This window comes from Drosophila serrata, unplaced genomic scaffold, assembly GCF_035046125.1.
Source record: "Drosophila serrata isolate PLE 108 unplaced genomic scaffold, ASM3504612v1 contig_363, whole genome shotgun sequence".
In the NCBI taxonomy this organism is placed as follows: Eukaryota; Metazoa; Arthropoda; class Insecta; order Diptera; family Drosophilidae; genus Drosophila; species Drosophila serrata.
Window position 1 is genome coordinate 32775 of NW_028257261.1, and position 26418 is coordinate 59192.

General features: G+C 41.4%; 1 protein-coding gene and 1 pseudogene across 1 annotated transcript; one reads left to right on the forward strand and one right to left on the reverse strand.

The window, feature by feature from the left end:
* Positions 1-7174: 7174 nt before the first annotated feature.
* On the reverse strand, positions 7175-10852 carry LOC147642701 (uncharacterized; annotated as a pseudogene).
* Positions 10853-22097: 11245 nt separating this feature from the next.
* On the forward strand, positions 22098-23055 carry Arf4 (ADP-ribosylation factor 2). Its single transcript, XM_020953089.2, has 4 exons — positions 22098-22225; positions 22355-22617; positions 22682-22807; positions 22862-23055. The coding sequence occupies exons 1-4, from the start codon at positions 22159-22161 to the stop codon at positions 22946-22948; spliced, it is 543 nt and encodes a 180-aa protein (XP_020808748.1). The 5' UTR covers positions 22098-22158; the 3' UTR covers positions 22949-23055.
* Positions 23056-26418: the final 3363 nt, after the last annotated feature.

Genomic DNA, 26418 nt, shown 5'->3' on the forward strand with positions numbered 1-26418 from the left:
GCTAAAGAAAATACAGCCAAGGAGCTTTAAGCTTTACTCATTTAACAGAGGCTGTCGTTGTGTCTTCAGATACTCAACATATACAAACAGTCCACCTAATTAAAGTACCAGTTGCGACAACAGAAGGCAATAGTTTATGCACTGCCAGGCATCAAAGCCTCCTCACAACATCTATCTTAGTCATAGTCTTAAATAAGACAGTGAAAGTTGTATAAAAGCCGTTCAATACGCTGTTTCATTGTTTGGAGCACCAAACCGAATAGAAGCTAACCAGGGAAGGTGTTTACAGGCGCAAAGGTTTGTCAATTTTGTTCAGTTCAAAAAAAAAATTTGCATTTGATAGCCACTGGTGTAAGTCGAGCGAACCATGTAGTGTCCAGCAAAGCTTTAAGCAATGCGGAACTTTTCAACCTACCCTCGCACTCAAATGATAAGAGCTTTTTCACAAACAATAAATCAATAATAGCTTAAGAAGCGATCGAAGACCAATCACATTAGATTACGATCGTATGATTACACAGTTAGATAAGGAAAGCTCCAAACTGCAGCAAAGCCCAAATCAATATTCTCTTATCTCTCGTGACGAACGTTTGTGTTTATGAGACGTTGCCAAAATATCAATTATATATCACACGTGTCTCAAAGTTATCATTCTTTACATTATTAAATCAAGAAATGCCGTGTTTATCAAAGGCCGTTTTGTGTGTGAAATTGTGCGAGAACATAAGGTAAATAAGTGCCGTGTTTTGAGTCCCAATATTAACGCAGATTTCCGTAGGGCTCAGCTTCAAAGGCGTATCGGTGGCGTAGTCCCAGACAACAGCACCTTCTCTGCTTCCGAATATTTTATTCGAGCCAATTCAGCGACACAGCGACAATTTTCGGCTCATAATTGGCTCATACGACCCATAGGCAGCGACCAAGAGGAGACTTAACCTCCAGCCGCCCGGTTACGTAACTTGCCACATGGCAGATACGAAATGGGCAGCCAAGTAGGAGACCGGAGGGCTTCCAAAGAATCTAAGCCATGTGAGAGATTTTACGTAGATCGGATACATCGCCTCATTAATTAATTATTATAAACGTGTGGCGGCGGAAAACCCCCATCTGGCCGAAGACCCAATTTATTGATTCCGCACATCACAGGGCGCAGTGTACGCTGCGTGCAGCAATGTTTTTGTTTTGATTTTGTTTTATTTTATTTAATTATTTTGGAAATTTAATAATAAGCAAATACCCCGCAGATTGACATGAGTGTGGCATTCGTAAGTTTGTTTACATTTTTGACCAGCAGCTCTCAACGCCAACGTGAACCCAACTGGGCCCAACTTTACAGCGTATCATGGAGTGGTGAAATGAAATGAAGTAACGTGTCGTACTATCCTAAGATACAAAGAACCCCGACCCCGGCGAGCTAGACCCGAGCATAGCAAGAGTACGCATCCCTAGCGAAGGAAGTACAAGGTCCTCTCTAATAGTAAATAACACCCTCTATTAGAAGACCAACTGGGAACAAAACCTTACAACATGAAATACACTACAACCATGCGCACGTTAAAGAATATGTTAACGGCGGTTGAAACTGGAACACATTTTTGGCGGGATATGTTAGGAGAGGTTTAGTTGACAATCAATTGTACAACCAACCGCACTACGAAAGCAAGTCCTTTAGGAAGGTTATTGGGAAATGTAGCACGCCTATTAGGATTACTTCCACATAGTGACATAGAAAATGATATTTATCTGCCAAACGTAAGAGCGCAATCTGCAAAGAATGTGTTAGACAGTGCAGCTTATGAAAGAGAACGATTTGATAGAAACAAGGTAAGAGTACTTAGGCACAAAGTTGGAGATTTTGTGTTACTTAAAAGCGAAGAATTCCCCCTTTAGATTAGTAACGGTTCTGGAAGCTGACAGGTACATTTTAAAGTCCTTAACAAGTTAAAGAGACTATAAATATGCACATGAGGATTTATGAAAATTACCAGAGAGGCAAGTGCCCTATGAACTAAATGCGTGCATTTGATCATGTGACGATAATGGAGAAGAATGAATAATAAAGAATAAAAAATAATGGAGAATGAATAATAAAAAAAAATATATATATAACATAATGTTTATGGAACCCAATACTGTTTTGTGAAATGGTTAACATGATAATTTTTTATGAATTAAGTAAGCTTTGTTATGGCTTTTGTTATGAAACTCTTTGATATTCAAATCAATAATAAACAAAAAAGAGAAAGGAGAAATTATAATGGTCTTATTCTCAACACGGGGTCGTGTTAGAAATCATGATGGCCGTTCTGGCACATCAACACTGCAAAGTTGAGTGTTAATCATTATGGTAATATTGCATCATTGTCCTGTGATTGATTGTCTGCCTGATGTCGCTTTAAGTTAGGTTAGGTTAAATTGGTGAGACTACCCTGATAGCCTCCAATTAGAGCTGAGCTCCGCCTCATCTTCAGTACCAGCTCGTGTCATTCAGGTAGGCTAGGATTGCAGTCACTGACTGTCTCCCCACTTCCCCTAGTGACCCGAGCTGGTAAGCTCCGAAGTGACGCGGCCTGGTTAGGTTGAGCGCCGGGTAATGACACATTAAATGCTCTGGTGTCTTCTGCTTTCCCGGTCCCTTGCAAATTCTGCAGTGTGTGTTGTAGGGTAGGCCCATCTTGCAGGCGTGCTTGCCTTTTGGCCATTGGCCAGTGATGGTTGCCGTTAACCTTCTGATCTCCTTTTTACTCTTGGAGAACCGCTCCCCAGTCCGTCTCCCTTTGTAGTTGGGCCAGCATAGGTTCGATCTTCTATTAGTTTAAAGTGGTCATGAATTTTCCTCTGGACTGAATTCAGACAGACTAGAGTGTCTGTTGTGTTGAAGCTTTCCTCTGACCAGCTCCTCAGTTTTCTCGTTTTCTGGGATGTCGTTATGTCCGTGCACCCAAACTATTTGAACCCTGTTTTTCTCTGCTAGCCTGTTTAGTGGCTCTTTACATTTGGCGACTAGTATTGATGTAGTCCTTGCTTTTGCGAGGGATTTAATGTCCGCTTAACTGTCTGAGTAGATCCTTACCTTGGCTTTCCTGAGTTCTCGATTTAATGAGAGTTCGACTGCTTGTGAGAACCTCCGCCTGGAACACTGACGCTGGGAGGTGAAAGGACTCTTCTACTACCGAGCTCTCGGCGAAGATTCCGGCACCTGCACCGCAGCTCATCCTTGAGCCGTCGGTGTAAAATTATACCCCATCTGGCTCGGGTACCTTCCCTCTTCTCCAAACTTCTCTTGTTGGGTATATCGTGGTGTAAGTGTTGCCAAATCGCAGTTTGGTTGTCATATAATCAGTGGCTTCTGTCATCAGATGTTTCATCTCGTCAAGTGCCCAGTGTGGTGGTTCACCAGCTCTGGCTTGCCTTCAGGGTTGCTGTATTCCTGATGAAATATTCTATTGGGATAATGTTTAAGATGACATTCAGCGCTGCCGCGGGAAAGCGGGTCTTTCAACCGCTGTATAGAGCCATATTATTACCTTGGGGTGCATGCCCCATTTTTTTCGAACATCTTCTTTTAGGAGAGAGCGCAATGATAAACTCAGCCACTACTTTAACCTAACCTAACCTAAGGCGACATCAGGCAGGCAATCGATCACAGGGGAATTAGAGGCTGATGCAATATTAATATAATGGACTGGGCATCACCAACAACGGCAACTGCATGAAATGCAATGAATCTGAGGCAAGCGAAACCTTGGAGCATCTTATCTGTAAGTGCCCAGCCCTAACGCAGGCAAAAGTAAAGCTTTTAGGTGCTCCAGTACTGGCATCACTTGTAGATGCCTCCAAGAGGTCGCCAGGTGGACTACTTGCTTTCGCTAAAACTACCACGATCACAAAGGACTTTAACACCGCGTAACATTCTCTAGGTTCATGTGATAACAACATTGTAATCGGTACATAAAACCCTGAAGGGCTCCTTCAAACACTCTCCTACAGTGATGTTCTACAGGTGAAAAATAAGTTATAGATGTTAGTCGGATAACATGGAAATTGAGCTGACCAAGCAAACATGGGTTCTCCACGTCCCCGTGAATGAGTTTAATAAAAATACGACGCCAAGCATCGTTCTACGGTTAGCTAGGGTGGGCACATTATATAAGATAAGTCTACTTGAGTAAGACAGCAATCTTAAATCAGCATAGAAAGTTAAGCCTCGGAGGGCAAACAACAAAAAATTCTTTTGGACAGATTCAATGCGGTTACTATGGACTCCGAATTGAGGACTCTAAACGCATGAACCATACTCCAACAAAAGGCGAATTAATGACGTTACAAAAGGAGAATCGAATTCCTTCGACCAACTTTTAATAAATCCCAGTCGGACACTTAGATCGTCAACAAGAGAGATTCTTTCCAAAGCACAGTCGTTAAGTACATAAGTAGCAAACAGGGGAGTGACTCCTGAAAATGTCATCAGTTTTCATTTATAGCTGTTGAGATGTAAAGAGTTAGCGTGACACCACGCATGAAAGTTGTTAAGATCCAATTTTAAGTCTGACTGGCTTAAACTATCCCAATACTGCACGCGAAGTTTAAAGTCATTAGCATACATAAGTAGATCTCTAGATTTCGTTAGAACCTGCGGCAGGTCATTGATAAACAACGTGAATAACATTGAACCAAGGTAGCTAACTAGTGGGACGCCAGACGTGACACTGAGTCTATTGGATAGAGCATTTTTGAATAGAACCTTTTGAGTCCTGTCACTAAGATAGCTCAAAATCTTAAGAAGATCACCAGGAAACCCTATAGAATCGAATTTCCTTAAATGAAGATAGTGATTAACCAAGTCGAAAGCTTTAAATCACATCGGTTTGAAGGTTACGTTGAAAGCTTCTAATAGCAAATGAGATAAGTTCCTAAAGATTAGTTGTGGTTGATCTTCGCCTCATAAGACCATGCTTGGAGAAATAAAATATCTGCATAAGTGTTGAAAGTGGAGAGCGATTATATTCTCGAAAAGTTTAGCGATTGCCGATAACTTAGAGATGCCCCGATAGTTACTGGCATCGGTTTGCTACTTTTTTAAGGAGAGGAATAACAAAAGATTAATTCCAAATAAGGGGAAATTCTGAGGATTTAAAGATAAGGTATACAATTTAAGAAGGGCCTCGGCTCAATAGCTTAGCACGCAGCCTGGTATTCCATCGGGACCTGGTGAATATATTGGTTTACCTTCTATCTGAGGTTTTTTGAAATTGGGGGCCTTTGTTCTTCTTTTGAAGAGGATAAGTTCCGTTTTACCTGGGTTGATGTTCAATCCACAGTCTTTTGATAATTCATTGATTTTGGTGAGTGCCCTTGCAGTCAGTTCGCTAATGAAGTCGGGGAATGGTCCACACTTACTCCTTCACTTTTGAGTGCTTTTAATATGTCATGCATATTTATCTACCAGAACCGTGGAGAAAGAACTCCCCCCTGACGTGTGTCAGTGTAGTCAGTCTGTAATCCTTGGCTTGGAAGTGTCCTCTTCTTCCTGGTTTCGGTATGACAACTAATTTTGCTTCCTGCCACAGAAGTGGTATGTGTGCTTGTAGCCACCCACCCATGCATGTTTTTATTTTTGTAGAATTGCTGGTATAATTCCGTCCGGACCCAGACTTTTCTACCTGTCGAAGGCCCAATGGATCCTTTCTGCATATATATAAAGTCCTCGGCATCTTTGTCAATTCCTTCTGGGGTAGACCGAACCTTGGTCCTACTGTTTCTTACCTTAGACTGAAAAATTTGTTCGTATATGTCCCAGTCAGTGTTGCGGGGATTGCGCTTTGGTGCTGTCCCCTGTGACGGCATCGAAATTTCAAAGAATATGTACATATAGTCTGAAAAAGAGTGTTGTGTCGAGACATTTTATTTTCCTACCTTATAATTGCAGTGCTCCATTTCGAGAGTTATGTCTAGAACCTCTTCCCAGCCTTGAAATTCTTTCTTACTTAGTGAAGTCACGACATATAATGCTATCGAAAAGAGACTCATATCTCTCATTTGTTTCCTTACTTTCCCATAGCATGTGACTAGCCTTGTCGTCGCACCCGAGGATAAGAGTCGTCTTATTTTCCTCAGTCCACTGCATCGCCCTGATAAACGCTTCAGGGAGTGCCAGTTCGTCGTGGGCAATGTAGCCGGAGGCTATGAGTATAGCTAACCCGTCTGCTGCTTCAAACCTGGCCACTGCTAGATCTAAGCTGCTAAGATTAGGATATAAAAGTGCGTTGAGGTTGTTGTTGATGATTATACCCGCCCTCAGCCCAACTTGTGAGCTGGTGTATATAGTTGTGTATCCTTTTAAGGCCATGCCAGAGATTTGCCCGTCTCTAGACCAAGGCTCTTGTACTAGGCCTATGTCAATCTCCTTCTCCCAGAAAAGGACTGCAAAAATGTCTGAAGCGTGCGAGCTACGCTTCAGGCTTATCTGCACGACGGTTGGCATTATTAATTGGTGATGTTAGGGGAGTCGTCATCGATGGCAAAGGTATCAAACAATTTGTTGGTGTCGTCGACTTCGTCTTCGAGGATATCGTCCGGCTCGGCTAGGAACACCTTTACCTTGGCCTTTCTGATGCCTTGAGGATATCCCAGTCCTCCGTATGGACCCCAGGATTCTATGCTCGTAGAGTCTGAAGCACCCTTTCTTGGTTGGACTGCCCCTTTGGCAACCAGATGCGAGCCCGGGCTCTTCTTGGGAAATGTTTGGAAGTTACGAGCTTCATGCTTATCCCCTTCCATGCTTGGCCAATCTTAGCAACGCACTCTGCCAGAATGATGATTCCCTCGATGACTCGTGTTTGATCACCGGGTACCCTCTAACCATGTCTGAGGAGTCAACGGAGGCTGTCGGACCAGATGGTTTTGATAGTAATTTGCCTGTTACCATCTTAGACGGTCAGTGTACTGACGCAGTCACTTATGGATGCCTTAAAACGCGCTTCGCTCTAATGGAAGTCAATCAGAATTCGAAAGATACATATTGCTGTGAACATGAATTGATTTAATTAATTAATTTCTTATTTTACCAATTGTATCTATAAACTGTGGAAATTCAAGTACCTTAAAACCCTTGACACAGTCGTCAGTCATAAAACTCGACAATGAGAGCCAGTCAAAATTCATAGAGAATTTTTCACACGGTGTATGGAGCCACTCTAGATAGCCGTCCAAGGGCACGATACTCCGAGAAGTAAGAAACTCCGTTTCGCCAGTTTGTGTCCTTTTTCCGCAGAAATGCTAGTCGATTCTTAAAAATCAAATAGGCTTTTCATCCGAAAGCTATCTTTAAAAAACTTCTCGTTGTTTTTTGGTATGTCCTTTTGCCAGAATGTTTCAAATCGTCTCTATCTATATATATAAAAATGCTCTGTTCGTGTCTACATCCTTCATAGACTTGAAAAGTTCTGAACCGTTTAAGCCCAAATTTTTACACAACATAGTTTATCTGCGGTTGCAAATATATCAATTTTTTTAGCGTTTCCCCGTGCCCCTACTGCTGCGCCCTCTACAGGCAGCCAGCTGAATCAAAGCATATTCTGTCAAACATTCAAAACATATTGAAAGAAGTAAGTTGAAAAGTTCTGAACCGTTTAAGCCCAAATTTTTAGACAACAGGCGTTGAGGTTCCAGCTCGGTTATTGTCTACTTTTAATGTTAATAGCTTATCTGCATTTGCGAATATATCACTTTTTTCGCGTTTCCCCGTGCCCCTACTTCTGCGCCCTCTACAGGCAGCCAGCTGAATCAAAGCATTTAATGTCAAACATTCAAAAAAATTGAAATAAGGAATTGGAGAAAAAAATTTTATTTTTTTGTTCAGGTTCAGTAAGTAAGTAACGAGGAATCAGCAGAAAGACGAGAAGATAGGCTTGAGAGAAAACGATTGAGAGTTAGACAGTCGCGTTCCGCAGCAATCGATTTGATTCACTCTCAAAATAATGAACGCGACAGGGCATGGGTAGCTGAAGCGCGTTTACAGCTTGCAGAAGATCAAAACCTGCAATACAATCGTCTTGCATTCAGATATAATCCAACTATTGATTACAGCTCGAATCGAATGTCGTTATTGGACGAATGCATCAGGTCTGCATATACCGTCAGGCTCTCAAATTCAAAACGAACCAAAAGGATTGTGTTGCGCTTCCGGGAAAGTGGAATTGCCTCAACTTGAAGCACCACCAGAGCCTCTGCACTCTCTATTCGCTGGATCTACTGCAGAATCGAAGCATTTCCTGTCGAACATTAGGAAATACAACTCTTGCTTTCAAATGACGTCATTTGGTGCGGAAATTATAACTGCACAATTCATGCTATCTTTTAAAATCAAAAGACAAATCTATCATAAAGCCGGTTCCCTGCTTCCGTTCCCAGACATCGAACACAAATTTCTTCTTGGTGATGATGGAAATGAAGTAGATGCACGCTATGGAATCAATACCTAAATACGCTGAAGAGGCACATTATTTCGCAGCTACAGAAACTTTTTCACGAACGGAACAATTTGGTGCGTTTATTCAAAACAGCAATCGATATGATGCCTTCGGATACCCATAAAATTGTCATTCATGCAGACAAAACGCCTGCTGGAGAACATATCAGGAGATATAATGCTCCCACTATAGACGAAGTGGCAATTGTCATAGTCGGGGATCAGTTTCAACCTCGAGATATTGTTCTCCATCGACGAAAAGATCGATTGGTAAACGTCGCAGAATCTCACCGTTGTTACGATGCTTTGCAGTATCCACTAATCTTCTGGGATGGTGCCGATGGATACCATTTCAATGTGAAGATGGTAGATCCAGTCAATGGTGTAGAAACGAATAAAAAGTGCAGCGCGATGAACTTTTACTCATACAGGTTAATGGTTCGGAGGACCGATTGCAATCATATATTGAAATGTCGTCAGTTGTTTCATCAGTACATTGTCGATATGTATGCAAAAATTGAAACAGAACGTTTGCTGTTCCTCCGATTGAATCAGACGAAACTTCGGTCCGAGGAATATATCCATTTGCGGGATGCTGTGATGAATGACCGTAATACAACCAACGTTGGAAAGCTCACGATTTTGCCATCCTCATACATTGGTAGTCCACGCCACATGCAGGAATATGCTCAAGATGCCATGGCATATGTTCGTTGCCACGGCCGTCCAGACTTATTTATCACCTTCACATGCAATCCAGCTTGGGACGAGATAGTACAGCTGTTATTTCCTGGACAATCGTATAGGGATAGGCATGACATCACAGCCCGTGTTTTCAGACAAAAGCTCAAGTCACTGATGGATTTCATTGTGAAACATGGAGTTTTTGGATCTGTGCGGTGCTGGATGTATTCAGTAGAATGGCAGAAGAGAGGATTGCCGCATGCGCACATACTGATTTGGCTGTATGATTTTTATCAAAATTACTCCAGATGAAATCGACGATGTTATATGCGCTGAGATTCCACGGGCCGAGGTTGATACTGATTTACATGAAGTTGTCATCAAGAACATGATCCATGGCCCAATTGGTACCCTCAACCCATGTTCACCATGCATGGTAGACGGGAAGTGTTCCAAGCGATATCGTCGAGCATTTACAGCCAACACCGTAACAGGGGATGATGGATATCCTCTGTATGGGAGACGGTCAACTGAAGATGGAGGGACTTCGGCAAATTTAAACATGAGAATTGGTGATATTGAGGTAGACAATCGTTGGGTGGTTCCATACTCACCATTATTGTCAAAATCATACAAAGCGCACATCAACGTAGAATATTGCAATTCCGTGAAATCGATTAAATATATCTGCAAGTACGTGAATAAAGGCAGCGATATGGCAGTTTTTGGTGTTCAGGCAGAAAATGGTGACAACAATGCAGTACGAGTTGTCGATGAAATATTTCAATACTAGGCTGGAAGATACATAAGCAGCAACGAGGCTGCATGGAGAATTTTTTCGTTCCCCATTCATGAACGCTATCCAGATTTAGTTCACTTGGCGGTCCATTTGGAGAATGGTCAACGTGTCTATTTCACAGAAAGAAATGTGCAAGAAAGAGTCCTGAATCCGCCAGCGACAACTCTGACTGCCTTCTTCACCTTATGCCAGAAAGATGATTTTGCCAGAACCTTGATGTATTTAGAAGTGCCCTCTTAACCATAATATGCCACAGAGAAACGTGGCAGGGTACAGCTAGTTTAATATAAAACAGCTACATTAACTTTATTTTTTTTTTATTTTATCCACACTCTTCTTGGAATTTGATTTTTGTTAGCAGAGATATATACCATTACAAATCCTCATCGTCATTAGAATTGATTGAAATTGTAGCTTTCAACAATCTGAGGTGTTGCTGCTGTACAACAGACAAAATAGTTGTTAACTATTCCATCTTTAATTTGCACAAGCTAACTTGACAACCTTTTTTTACGTTTTGAAGAGCCACAGCTGTTCGATCAGCTGTTATCGGATGGAGGATGAAGATGTAGCTCTGTGGGTATCGGAGATTCACATCTGCGAAAAAACCAAACTGTTTCACACGGATGGACTGTATGTAATCTTCTATACACTCATGTACGTAAAATGAGCGTAGATATGGAATGGTGGAAATATGTAACACAGGAGATATTTTATTTTAAGTTTATTTCGTATATAACGCACCAACCAAAATTTGTATTAATATTGTTCATTACAGAAAAGAATTAAAAAATTTTTTCACGGAATTTTTAATATTTCGGGCAATCAAACGCCTGCAGCAATACACGATATACCAGCATAAGGGATATTTTTTGTAGTTTAAGCCTGAAGAGTTTCATTGCCATCAACAGCATAAAAGTGAACTAGTCTCGCTATCGGCTCCATACAATATAAGGCATCAAAAATTGGATGAATTATAACTTAAGTTTACGAACCTGTGCACTATGTGGAATTTGACCCGTTTCCGAGCCCAAAAATCATTTTTCGCGAGTATGCAAATTTCCGTATTTTCAATGATACCATGTTAAGATATGATCAAACTGCTATGTTACATACCTCAAATGTTAACTTAAAAGTTCAATGTTAAAATAACAGCTGTTAAAGTCAGCTGTTGCAAGCAAACACTACGGGCTGTCTTGAAGGTTTTCTTTGAGGTGCAGTTTCAAATTAGCATATCTCTGACAAAAAATCATTAATTAACCAAATTCAAAATTAATATTAATTCTTACTATGTGTTAATACTAATACGTTGCGTGTTGCGTTCGTATTTTTCTAAAAATTTGTATATTTAGCAAGTGGTGCCCCCTTGTCACTTTTGGAATGAAAGTTGAACTTTCCAAAGGGTTTTAAAAAAAAGGTTCAAATTGTATCAGTGAGTTTCCATATACATTCTTGGACGTTGATGCACTAAGGTCAGTACATTCAAGTGGCCTGTATGACACCAGACACGTGCCTGTTTGGGTTAGGTGTTAGTAGGCGTGATGGAAACTATAAGACAGAATACGAGGAAATTGACTACCGGCGTGCTGCCAGATTGTTAGCTTGCATGCTTACTAAGTGTGTTAGTATTTAAGATTTTAATTTGGGAAGGGTATCTACGTTAGAGATTAGTGTGTACAAATCATTATAATTTGCACATAGCACTCTAAAAGGTTAAAGGTTCAAAGGAGGTTCTACAGTGGCGCAACACTAATGGGATATAGGATCTAGTAGTTCTACATGGTACTTGGAAATTAAGCTGACTCAACAAGTCAGCACTTTCCACATCACCATGTATGAGGTTAAAAATAAAAGCTATCTCTAGCATCGTTCTACGAATGGCTAAGTGGGCCAAGTTTATTAATAGGAGTGTACTAGAGTAGGAAGGTAATCTTTGGTTTGCATCCCAATTTAAGCCACGTAGAGCGAACAGTAAAAAGTTCTTTTGAACCGACTCAATTAATTTACTATGGACGCCGTACTGAGGGCTCCAAACGCAGCATCCATATTCTAGGATAGGACGAACTAAGGAAGTATATAAGGATTTAGTAACATAGGAGTCATTGAATTCCTTCGACCACCGTTTAATAAATCCAAGCACACCCCTGGCTCTATTCACCATAGACGAAGTATGATTAATAAAGTCAAGTTTTGGGTCCAAGCGGACGCCCAAATCATCAACAGAATTAATTCTTTTCAAAAAACAGCAGTTCAGCGTGTAAGTAGCAAGCTTAGGAACGACACGAGAGAATGTCATTAGCTTGCATTTCGAGCCATTTAGGTTTAATAAGTTTACACGGCACCAAGTTTGGAAATTATTAAGATCGGTTTGTAAATCCGACTGGCAGGCAACGTCATTGTATTGCACGCAAAGCTTGATGTCATCCGCGTACATAAGTACTCTGGAGTTAGTCAAGACTTTGGGCAGGTCATTTATAAATAATGTAAACAATCAGGGTCCCAAATGGCTTCCTTGCGGAACGCCAGATGTAACCCTTAGAACATTGGATAAATTATTCTTAAAGAGGACCTTTTGCGATCTGCCATTCAAATAAAATGAGACCCAATTAAGAAGATCACTTGGAAAACCCATTGAATCGAGTTTTCTAAGGAGGAGAGAATGGTTAACAGAGTCAAATGCTTTACTGAAATCAGTATAGATTACATCTGTCTGACAATTATAATGGAAGCCCTTTATGATATAGGAAGAGAGCTCCAAAAGATTTGTTGTTGTTGATATTCGCTTAATAAAACCATGTTGACATGGAGAAATAACCGATCTCCAAAGGTGCTGTAAGTGAGGGGTGATAATGGTTTTAAATAATTTAGGGACGGCCGACAACTTAGAGATTCCTTTTTGCTGGCATCCAATTTGCTGCCTTTTTTGTGGAGAGGAATAATAAACGATTCCTTCCAAATAATGGGAAAGTGGGAGGTTTCCAAGGACAAGGTAAACAATTTCAGAAGGGGATAGCACAGGGCGTCGGCACAATACCTGAGCACATAGCCAGGAATTCCGTCGGGACCTGGCGAATAAACTGGCTTGACACGATGAAGATCTAAAAGGAGAGAGCTTTCCTTTAGGCTAGGACAGAAAATTAAGTTTGATTTGGGTATGTCGTAGGAATAGGTCTGGTGTAGATACGAAGAGCTTGAATAGGTTATTTGAAAAAACTGCGAAAATAGATCGGCTATTGCCTGATCATTATTTGCGGTAGTATTTTCAAATGAAAGCGAGGAAGGATTTGTTATAGGCTTACGTTTAGTGTTAACGAAATAATAAAACTGTTTTGGGTCCTGAGAGAACTGGGCCCTACAACGAGTTAAATAGTTTTTATAACACTGCGCGTTCAGCACGGTAAAGTTTGACCGAGCTGATAAATAAGATGAAAAGGCAGATTGAGAACCGGTGAATTTAAATTTTGCATACAGTCTAGATTTTTTATTTTTAAGTGGGCTCAACTCTTTAGTAAACCACGGCGGTTCATTCGAGCTTGGCGGATAATATAACGGAACACATTCTGTAAAAAATGAATTCATGGCACTGTAAAAAATATCCACGGCAACTGCCATGTCAGTGCACATGTATAGATCGGACCAATGAGGTAGGTAGGTTACAGTGGTGAGGCCCATTGCTGGGGCCTCCAATTAGAGCTAAGCTCCTTTTTGTTCCACTCCCTCTGTTTTTTTGTTGTTATTCACTATCAGTACCATCCAGAGTCAGCAAGGAAACCTAGGATTGCTGAAACTTTCAGCTTTCCTATGCTTCTCAGTGACTCCATCTGGTAGGCACCGAAGTGGCGAAATCTAATGTGGTTTAGCGCTGGGCAGAAGCAGAGCAGATGTTCCGGTGTCTTGCTCTCTTGCTCTGTAGGTTGCTTACAGCTTCTACAAATTGCGTTGTATGGCAGTCCCAACTTCATTGCGTGCGAATCGATCGCCCAATGTCCCGTGGTGAGTGCCGTGAACCTGCTGATATTCCGCTTGCTGTTGGATAGCAGTTCCCTGGTTCGTTTTTCGTCGTACCTCGGCCAGCATTCCCTTGACCTTCTGTGATCGCTCTTTCTTTGCCACTCTTTATTAGCTATCTGCTTAAAGTGGTCATGGATCCTTGTCTGGATCGCGTTTAGGGAGATCGGTAACTCGAAGTCTGAACTTAGCCCTGCCGAGCCTGCACGGGCTAGTTCGTCTGCCTTCTCGTTTCCTGGGCTCTCGTTGTGTCCCGGTACCCATGTTACTTGTACCTTATTTTTGTCAGCAAGTCTATTAAGGGCCTTCTTGCATTCTGCCACTAGTCGTGAGTTCGTTTTCACGGCAGCTAGGGACTTTATAGCCGCTTGGCTATCCGAGAAGATTCGAACTCTGTTGCCCCTGAGGTCCTACCTCAAGGAAAGTTCGACTACTTCCCTTATGACTAGTAACTCAGCCTGAAAGACCGTCGCTGAGTTGGAGAGATTAAAAGCCTTTTCAATTTCCCAATTTTCAGCGAAGATCCCAGCCCCTTCGCCGCAGCTCATTTTTGAGCCATCGGTGTAGAGGGACACCTCGTTCTCCACTACTACTCTGCCCCTACTCCAGTCATCCCTTGATGGGTATGATGTCGAATGCCTTCCCGAATTTCATTTCCGCGATCATGTAGTCGGTCTTAACGTCTGTGTTAATGCCGCTGCTCCCAAGGATCTTGCCGTGCCCGGCGCCGTAGTCCCTCCAGCAATTGCTCGCCTTCAGTCTTACTGCGCTCTGTGCCGGCATCGGCATTATATCTAGGATAGCGTTGAGAGCAGCCACGGGGCATGAGCGCATTGCACCCACTGCCCCCGCACTCGCTACCCGTTCCATCCGAGTCAGCTTCGTTCTGTTGTAAGCCCTAGTTAGTGCCGGCCACCATACTAGGGCTCCGTATGTAAGAATTGGTCGTACCACTGCAGTGTAGAGCCATAGAATTATCTTTGGGTGCAGTCCCCATTTGTTCCCAAACATTTTTGCAATGTTATCTTTCCATGAGAGCTTTTTATCCAGAATATATCCTAGATACTTCGCTCGCTCCGATAGTTTTAGCTCCATGCCGCTAATACTGGGCTTGTTGAAGGGTGGTATCTTAGTTCTTCGTGTGAAGAGCATAAGTTCCGTTTAAGTGGGGTTGATACCTAGTCCGCAGGTTTCTGCCCATTTGTTTAAACGACCTAGCGCACCCGTCATTATTTCGCTAATAACGTCAGGGTATGGTACTGATACTAGCAGTACTACGTCGTCCGCGTATGCAACTGCTTTGACTCCACCCGTATTGAGATCTGTCAATATGGCGTTCATATTTGTGAGCCAGAGTAGGGGCGATAGTACCCCGCCCTGAGGTGTGCCTCTCTTCACAGTCCGCGTAAGGTGAGTGCCACTCAGTTTGGCTGTGATCGTCCTGCTCTTTAGCATGACTCCGATCCACTCTCTGATGCCTCTCTCAATACCTAGCAAGTTCAGGGAGCCCAGGATAGAGTCGGGGTTCACGTTATTGAACGCGCCTTCGATGTCTAGGAAGGCTGCCATCGTGTATTGTTTGTGTTGTAATGTCTTCTCGACATGATGTACAACTACGTGTAGCGCTCTTTCCGTAGATTTTCCTCTGCGATACGCATGCTGCGCATGCGAGAGTTGATGTCCTTCTAGAGACTCTCGGATGTGGACGTCCAGGAGTCTCTCTAGTGTCTTCAGGGTGAAGGAGGTGAGACTTATCGGTCTATAATCCTTTGCTAGGATGTGCCCCCTTCTGCCCGGTTTCGGTATAAAAATAACCTTAGCCTCTCTCCACAGCAGTGGGACGTGCGTCAGTCTTAAACAAGCTTCGTAAATGGCTTTTAGCCATTTGCAAATACTGTCCTTAGCTGATTGTAGCATTGCCGGTATTAAGCCGTCTGGGCCCGGGCTTTTATACTTATCGAAAGAATCTATTGCCCACTGGATTCGCTCAGAGGTAATGATGTCTTTCGTAGGTGAGAGCTCGTTCCCTCCTCGGGTTCCGAGCTCACTCTTAGGCTTCCTGGGAAGTGGGTGTCAACTAGTAACTCTAGTGACTCCTCAATTGTCGTCGTAGCAAAGCCATCTGCCCTGTTGATCAGGGTAGGGCTTATGTGACCTTTGGCGAAAATTTTGCTTACTCTCGCCGTGTCCTTTATGCTTTCCAGTGACTCGCAGTAGTTTTGCCACGACTCTTTCTTGGCCTTGTATACTGCCTTCTTGTAAAATTTTTGTGCCTCTTTGTATGATCCCCAATCCCGGGTTGCATAGCTGTGGTTAAAGGATTTTCTCGCGCTCTTCCTGAGCTCGCTGTTTCTTAACTGGTGTCGTTATATCAAAGAAAATGTATCTATGGTCTGAGAAGGAGTGTTCTGTTGATACCCTCCAGTTCTCGACCCTGTAATTATTTTGTTCTATAAGTAATGTGAGGTCTAACACCTCTTCCCAACCTTGAAAATTTTCCGTGCTCGGAAAGACAAAGGTCGGGGTATTACCCTTATTGCATATCGTTACATTTATACATATAATATTGTCAAAGAGTGACTAACCTCTTTCATTAGTTTCCGAACTACCCCAGAGCGTGTGCCTCGCGTTCGCATCACACCCGAGCACCAGGGTCGTCTTCGTCGCTTCCGCCCATTGCAGCAGCTTGACTACCGGCTCAGGCGGGGCCGGCTCGTCATGGACCATGTACGCTGATGATAGGGTGACTCCGCTCCCATCCGCCACCACGAATCTGGCCACTGCTAGGTAAGGTGTGCTGAGATTGGGACAGAGAAAAGCGTTCAAATGATTCTTGATTACAATGCAAGCTCTCGACCTACCATTCGAGTTTGTGCACAGTAGTGTGTATCCTTGGATTCTCAGTCCAGCGACTTGCCCGTCCCTGGTCCAAGGCTCCTGTATCAGACCGATGTTGATATCCCTTCCCCTTAGAAGGATCGTGAGATTAGCTGAAGCGTGCGAGCTGCGCATCAGGTTAATCTGCACGATTTTCGACATCGATGTTGGTGGGGGTGGCGTCAGGAGATTTGTCGTCGATGACCATGTCGTCCAACAATTTGTTGGTGTTATCGACCTCCTCCAGAATCTCGTTCGGCTCGGCCAAGAAGACCTTAATCTTGGCCTTCCTGATGCCGTACCGGACCTTGTGGTCGTTTGCCTCCAGCTGGGGCAGACAATGCTGGTTAATCAGCAGGAGGAAAGGCTGGCTCGCCTTCATTACCTGCTCTGCCCTGAGGATGGTCCAGTCCTCTGTATGTATATCTGGGTTCTGGGCCTTCAGACAGGCAATCAACCTTGCATGGTCAGTTTGGCCCTTAGGTAACCAGATGCGAGCTCTGGGTCTCCTTGGGATCTCCCTGGCGTGGACTAGCCTAATCTTAAGGCCAGCCAATGTGTCGCTAATCTTAGCCACACACTCCGCCAGGAAGCTTCGGGAGAACCCGTCGTCGCACCTGATGACCCGGTGCCCTCTGACCACGTCTGAGGAGTCGACGGAGGGGATGGGGCCGGTCGGCATGCTGACCAACCTGTCGGTCACCATGTCGGCCAACTTGGCCTCGATCTCCTCCCACTTCTCCGACAGCAGGCGACCGTCGTCATGGAGCTCGTCCACCAGTGCCATAGCCAGACTGTCTCTGGCCTCCACCTCGCTAAACTTCTTTGCCTGGCTGACAAAGTTCGTCGCACGCGGCTTACCCTGTGGGTCCTTCGCTCTCTTAGGTGCGCTTTCGCTCACTTCCTGTGAGCGAATTCGCTTTGCCTTCGAGGGCTGGAACGCCGCCGGGTTTGCCGCTTTATACTGCTCATATTCCGCGATCTCCGCAAGGAATTTGGCCTTGTCCTCGGCAACCCGAGGTTCAGTTTTGCCCTCAGCCTCATTCTTGGCTATCTTGCCGAGAACGAAGCGGGCTCTGTTGACCCTCGCTCGTCTCTGATGGTGAGACATTTTCGCTATCTCTGAGGTGGTGCTCAGCTGAGCACCTTTGATAGATAGCTTCACACAGAGGAATTCAACATCGTTGCATTCCTCGAAGGTTAATAATTCTGACGTGAGTGAGGAGTCCACCACTATAAGAACTCCACCCCCGCGTCTGATAGGGCGATCTAGCCGATATACCGTTAACACAGCTGGAAAAACTTCGGAGCTCAGCATCTCCGGCTTTAACCAGGTTTCTGTGAGCACAATAACCTGTTATAGGTTTGCCAATTCTGAATTCAAAATATGTGAGCTTATTGTGCGTTTTTTTGCGGTTTTTTGCGTAATTTGAATTATTAGGAAGCAACATCTTGATCAGCAATGCAGAACTGCTAGTAGTGTGGCGTAAGCAAGGGAGGTTCAATTCGTCCTGAAATATATTGTGAAACAATCAAACTCCGCGAAACAAAAGGTTTTGTTAACCGTTAAAAGTGATATCGACGTAAGGGAAGACGACAATACATATTTTTTTATAATAATAATGAAATTGATGGCAATGATGAAGTTGAAAATGAATACCTAGAATAATAAAAAAATAGTTATTTTTCTTCTTGAATACCTTTTATATTTGTTATCCGATCTGGATAAAATTTGCGGGACACATTTTAAATAGGACATCATCGTGTGTTCCAAAATTGGGGTCCCTAACTTGAAAACTGCTTTAAATATTAATTTTTTTCGATTTCTGTTGGGCGGAGGGGGGCGTTGACATTCCCACTTTTCTAAAATACGTTCCAATATATATATGCCAATATGGACGCTATATAGGCTTACTAGGGGAAAATAAAGGAATATTTGTTGAAAATTACATTTGTTTTTAAAAGTCAGATTTCGAGAAAACCAAATAACAGTGTATGGTGCATTTGGGCTAATAATTAGAGCGGAAACTATTAAAATATAACCAGACGTAAGCCTGCAGAGAGCGGTTTTCTAAACCAGACCAATGAGCAATATTAAGAAAATACTTCATTTAAAGACAATAAGAAATGTATTTAATGAAACAACTCAGTCGGACTTTGCTTTATGCGGTGAGCGATTCTGGATAGAAAACTATATAGAACAGGCCTTATGCATGGTCCCCAGTTCAGCAAAGCGGCAAGCGCGGCATTCAGGCACCTAAATCGAACTGCTCCGTTCAAAGTTGAGTTCGGTGCTGAGGTATTTTTCTTTTGGGATAATTTTTTAAACGACGATAAAGAAAATCCCCGCAAATATTTTACATTTTGCTTTTCAAACTACGTAGAATTCCTCTCAATGAAAATCCGAAAATGTCTAGATAGTAATAACCTATAAATATGAACTTAATATTATATTTTCGAGAATTTGTGTACTTTTTATGTACTATAACTATCTATTTATATTATTTAACCACAGTTAATGATTCATTTTAATTTTGTTTGTCCATCTTTAAATGAAACAAAATTAAAAAAAAAAAAAACATTAAATTAACAAATTAGCAATAGATTAAAAAAAGGTTTGACTCGCTCGGGATTTGAACTAGCGCTAGCCTATTTGGAAGGCGGATGTTCTAACCACAGAGCCACGCGCCACGATCGCCTCGCGACGCAAAGACAAATATCAAGCGAGCAAAAAAATAAATCTCCTAACCCTAAAGGGGTTGCAAGTGTTTGTCCCTCTCACACGCGTTATGCGCATGTGTGTATATCACCGACCCAATTTAAGTTGTCTACGTGGCGCGATGTGTAAGCGGCCTGACTGTTAAACATTAAGACGTAGGTTCAATCCCCAGTTGGTCATATAATATTGTAAAAAAGTTTTTGAGTATGGTTCAAAATGATTTAGTACAATTTTAATGTAACAAATAAAAAAAATCAGCTTGTGAAAAAAGTCGAAGCTTTTTTTCAAATTTTTTTTTATGGTTAGAATTTTTTCCTCCATTTTATCCATACCGCTCATGAAGAATTTGATCATAAGCACCATGAATTACCCCACTGAGCGTTCAGGGTGAATTTGGTCATGAGTGGAACAGCGACGTCGACATCATGAATTAAACCGGCCACGCATAAATAAAAGCGAATGAGAACTTTACATAAACGGTGGGTCCTACCCACTGAACGGGTAAGCATGAAAGTCGGCAGGAGTTTGGCTAAAAGGTCCAACTGGGAATCAGTAAACTGACTGGCCCATATATGACATCGCCATTCGAAGAAATTTGGTATAAATTAGCTAATCCGTTAAATGAAGTGTCCTTATATTCAGGGTATAGCAAACGATAGAGAAAAATATTTTCTAATTCCGACGCGAATTTGTTCGAATTGGTGCATTATTTAAGAACTTAATTTAAAATAAGAAATCTCCCCGTGTAGCATTTTCCCATCGTTCCATTTTGACGCTAACTCACCGACGCTAATTTTACTTACAAATAAACTCTCAATCGTATAAAAGTCGGAATGGGCCGAATTTGTCAAATATGTATATCATTGAGCTATCATAGGAACGATGGGTCAATTTATAAAAAATTTATAACTTTGCTAGTTTTCATTATATTCGAATCATTGTAGAATTTCCACTTTAATTTAATGAGACTATAAAATACAGCTGACATAGAAACTTTCTGTTAATACGGAGGATAACATATATATATATATATTTATATATATAATTTAAAGTGTATTAAAGCGGTAGACCACCCTGAAGGTCCGACAATTGGAGGGTTTTTCATAAATTAATTTTGACATAGTTATTAAGAATACACCTTTTTATTTTAAGTACATCAAAGTTCATATGTTAATATATATAATATAATTAAAAAAAAAATACTTATTGAAAGAAAAAAAATATTTACGAATGGCGGAGATATAGCCAGTCAAAAAAGGAATTTTTTTAGGGAATGATCAGATGGTGTACATGCTGCACACCACATTTGTTATCCGAAATTAAAAAACAAAAATTTTTTATAAACTGTATAAGTATGGCTATAGCAAAACGTGCCGTTTTTGGAAAAAAAATTTTATAAATTTAAAACAAAAAATCATATCGAAAAAAATTCTACGTCATGCCATAGAAGACGTATAGAGAAGCTGTGTAAAAAATTTGGAGAGAATCGGTCAAGCAGTTTTTGAGGCATCATGTACACCGTTTTAAAAAACGTAGTTTTGAGAAAAACGCAAAAGAAGATAAAGAATATACTCTAAGGTATACTGGCAGCTGTAGAATTTACAAGATATGAGATATCTTTAAGCCCGATATCTTAAAATGACCGTAAGAATGTCGTCAAGTAAAAATAAAAAATCCGATTTTTTAAAAATGTCAGGGTGGTCTACTCCCTTAAACATTAATTCGGCACGGCAGTTCAGATTGCAATTCTATCATTAATATTTAATCTTTCATTCAGATTTTTAAACTGAGGGACTAGTTTGGGTGGAAACGGACAGACGAACATTGCTAGATCGGCTCAGCTTCAGATTCTTATCAAGAATATACATATATACCTCATCTGGTCGGAGATAGCTCCTTCAATAAGTTGGTAACTTCTGACTGAAATTTTAATACCCTGCCAGATTTAAAATGAAGAATGCAAACCAAAAGAAAAAAATAGATTATTAGTCATGAAATCAGAGGGAAGACAGACGATAACGATAGGTTTCTGCCTATTATTTTTAAGAAGGCGTTATGTATCATGAGCGTTCAGAAGAACACACTTTGTCGCTTGGTTAGTGATTGATTACTGATGATTATGTGTTTCTGCTGAAAGAAGTAATTGATGTTTCTCTATCCCTCGCCACAGCTCGTCATTCAGCAGTTATCGGATGATGGATGGTGCTCTGTGGGAATCGACGTTTCACATCTGCCAAACATCTAAACATATGGACAGTGTAGGAAGGGTGTATAAATAATTAAAGTCAATTATTTTGTTAATTCCAATACAGATATTTTTAAATTGCAACTATTATATTTATAATTGCACTTATTGTACTTTTTTATTTCTTTCCTCTTCTTCAAGTCAAACGTTCTGATATATTTTTGCCTCTATCTTGCTGTTTCCCATCAAACCTATTTAATGTTCCTTTTGTAGTTGTTTCAAGTCGAACATATTTTGTAGGTTGGCAATTCGGAATTTTTTGTTTACCGAACCTGGCCCTACCAATTAAATGACTAGTTTACACGTCAATTTAATAAAAGAACTACATACTAAGAAATAAAACACCAATTGAAGAAATGGGTCTCACCATATCAAGCCTTCTTACGCGTCTTTTTGGGAAGAAACAAATGCGAATACTTATGGGTAACGTTCCTAGCTATGCTTGATGTTATCTGAGCAAAATACTTCTATATACATATGTATATTGCATTTTTTATTGTTTGCAAATTCTGAATACTAATCTTGTAAAATATTTTGTATCATTCTTTATAGTTGGCTTGGATGCTGCTGGAAAAACAACAATACTCTACAAACTAAAGCTCGGAGAGATTGTCACAACCATTCCAACTATTGGCTTTAATGTGGAAACTGTGGAATATAAAAATATATGTTTCACCGTTTGGGACGTTGGCGGCCAAGATAAAATCCGGCCATTGTGGCGTCATTATTTCCAAAATACTCAAGGCTTAATATTTGTTGTTGACTCAAACGATCGCGATCGAATTAATGAAGCCGAAAAGGAATTACAAAATATGGTATTAGTTGTTTGCTTTCTTAGATAAATATGTATAATAATCTAATTTATTGTCTTATCCTTAGCTTCAAGAGGATGAGCTCCGGGATGCTGTGCTCTTGGTTTTTGCCAATAAACAGGACCTTCCCAACGCAATGACGGCTGCAGAGTTAACGGATAAATTACGTCTTAATCAATTGAGGAATCGCCACGTATGTTTTGTATTGTTACTTTAATCAAAACTGTAATTATCTTTCCTTTTTAAGTGGTTTATTCAAGCTACTTGCGCTACACAGGGTCACGGACTTTATGAGGGACTTGATTGGCTCTCCGCTGAATTGGCTAAGAAATAATACTACAAAATATATATTTTAATTGTACAATAAGAGCATTCGCATTCTTCGCTGTAACAAATATAAATGTTGAAGATCCTTCAATAAACTTGTATGTATATGTCGGACATTGCTATTTATATACACTTGCAACATAGTGGCGGCATTTACGGACCTATAAGGTATACATATATATTCGAGATCAGCATCAACTGCCGATTCGAACTAGCCATGTCCGTCTGTTCGTGTCCACGCAAACTAGTCTACTTTTTGAAGCAATCTGAAGTCTTAGTCTTCTAAATATGCTTACTCATATATAAGTCGGATCGAACGACTACACTAGACTAAATAAATCTGTTAATTTTTAATAAATAATCTAGATGACTTAGGAAAGTGCTTACATTGATGGAATCTTTTATTAAAAATAAATATAAGTTAATGTTAGTTCTTATGCATTTTTATAAAACGATATACATATATTATATGATTTTGATTTCTAGGGGGTCAAAAAAATGCTTATGAACATATGATTTTTGGATTTTTTTTTTGGATTGGATCAAAATAAGAAACTTTGCTCAAGAAACCTCTATATAATACTAACGGCGATGGCCGTAGTAGCACTTATGAGCATTAGATCTTTATTGGAGTACCTTGAAAACAGAACTGAAATTAAGGAATGGTCTTATATCTAAAATAAGCTCACAGCAGCCACACAAATATGCTGTGTTTGTCGTCTGTGCATGAGCGTCCGGCCCATTGCTAGGTCAGCAGTTTGGCCGACACGATGGTATTTACTCTGGTAAACCACAGTTAACTACTCCCCCTTCTAAGTCAAGGCCGAGATGCGTTTGGTTGTTGTCGATTTCTACTCTAAACTCCTTGATGAACTCCAAGTTCCGTTCACTCAAGCGGTGAAGGTATGGGAGGCTGAGGACATCCTGGTTGGCGGTGATGTGCAACAGAGGGAAGCTGGAACTGAGAAGTTCTTAGTGGTGTGAATTTCTCCATTGCATTTCACTACGAAGTTGTCTTTTATCTGCGAAATTGTCTCACAATGGGCGACTGCGAAAACTTATTCTTTGACATGCTTTTAACATGATTTTAAATCTTCATGATCTAAAATATTCGGACAAAAATATAAATTTTGGCAAGGGTTATTGCAAGCATTACATTTTGTAATTCTGTCATCAGCATTCTGTTTCCAGCAAGTAATGTCTCATATAAATGTCCAGTATCTACTTGTGAGTTTTTGGCCGATCTAAAAATTAAATTGACAGTCAGTCTAAGTCACCAGCTTCCGGTGTCCCTGCTACGATCTTTAGCATTGGTCCTAAGAAATCTAAACTCATAGCTACTCTGTGATGTACGCCCAACGACTCTATATAACATATCGCCTTATTTGCTGTGTTTGCTTGTTTTGCTGTGTGTGTGATGAATGCGAACTCCTCCCATACTAGGATTTCACCACGATGGGGATATACTTGGCCAGTGAATAATCAGTAATGTGAGCCGAAGTCAAGGATAGGAACAGACAAAGTATGGGTCCAAACCTGTGAGATTAAACTGTAGCAATTTTTTGCTTATAGAGAAATGCAACGAGCCACCGCTCCTACAAGTGCACCCGCAAAACACTGGGTAACTGAGACACCCAGGTGTTTATGGTACCCTTTTTGCGGTGGTAAAAAACAACCGAGTGTATTTGGCACCCGGGAGTTTTTTGGTACTGACTAAAAGGGTGCGAGCGAGTGTTGTGGCACAATGTTTCGAGTCACCTACACACAAGCGAAGATCGATCGCAGCTATTTTTTTGTATGGATACATTTCGCATGGGTGCGAGCAAGACGGTCTAAGAAAAATAGGGTGAAAAGAAACCCAAAAAAAGGTCGTGTGCGTGTTTTTGTTTTTGATTGTTTGACGAATAAGTTCGGCTATAGATACATGTATGCAGTTCATAACTGTACTCTTTCAAGAATTGTCTGAGTCCAATCGCCCACAAGAGTTCGAGAAAAAAACAAACAGGCGATGACGTCATAAATACCTAGGTGTCTACGAGACACTATTTGTGTGTTTTTCCCACAACCCTTTTTTGCCTAGGTGTTTTTCGTACCGCCTGCCTGCTCTACTCATTCGTTTTGATTCCATGGTGATCGGCGCCCGCCGAATAAAAGAACCGCATTGATCGGGTGCCGATGTGCCGGGTGCTTGCATACAACCGATTTTGTGCGGGTGTTTGCATGTTACTTTAGTGGCCGGTGGTGAGTGGCACTGGAACCCGAAATTTGTTGAGTGTGAGTCGGGTGTCAAAAAATGCCACCCTTGCAGTTCTCTGGTTCCCACCACCAATGAAATAAACTTAAAACAAACTATGCCACTGCCAATGAACCTTATAGTTAGTAAGAAATTGCGCAAAGTGGCTTAAAGGTGTGATAAAAATTGAACTAAAATTGTCCTTTTGAACCATCCTCCCCTTAATGAGGACCGCTGTCCCCAGGTCCGTTTATACGGCTCTCTCTTCACACAAGGGTGTGAGTTTATTTCCTTGTCACCAACCTCGAAGACCCTATTCTGCCGAGACGCATTTTCCTTCTTTCTTTGCGTATTCTGGGGGCTTTTTTTTTCGTATTTCTATTTGTAAGTCATCCGTGTACGACTGCACAACATCAGATGGTCTTTTGTTACAGACCGAGTGAATTGACTTTTTGTACTTGGTAGTTGCTGTAAAATTAACTCTACATTGTTGGTTGGTCCTTTTTCGATTTTAATGCACCTAGCGAGTTCCAGCAGGGTGCTGTGAAGTCGTTCCACCTGACCGTTCGATACATTGTGTAAGGGTGGTGCATTTGGGATACTAACTCCAAAGTGGTAAGTCAGCATTGCCGAAATCGTATGCGAATTTAATGACGGTTCATTGTCACAGTAGATCGTTTTGGCTCTTGAAAAGCAGTTCATTAACTGCAACATTGCCGGTTTGAGGTCCTCAATCGTTCTAGAGGGAATATGTTGCACGGCTGTGAACTTTAAGAACTTATCGATGCATGTCAGGAAATATTTCCTATCTGTTGAGAAGATATCTATGTGTAACATCTCCCCGGCATAGGAGGGGATCGGCGACTCGCCGATTTCCAGTTTCCTTGGATGCCTATCATATTTGACCCTCGCGTAGGTATTGCAGGTTTGAACGATTTCGTTAGCTAGTTTCGCCATTTTGGGAAAATTATATATGGAGAGTACTTGCTTGACATTTTCCTGTGCCGATCTGAGTGGCCAATTGTGCTCGGCAGTCATGATCTTGCGTCTCTCCGCGCAATTTTTCCAATGCCAAAATTTTTGGAAATAGGCGAACCAGTTCGTACTGTATAATTGCGGGTTTATGAAGTAATGACTCTTTGCAGGAAATGTTTACCGCGTGTCATTTCTTGTTTTCAAAGAGTACGAAACTGCGTTTTAACGGAAAGCGTCCCTCCTCCAGAGTTATTTGATACTGAAAACAG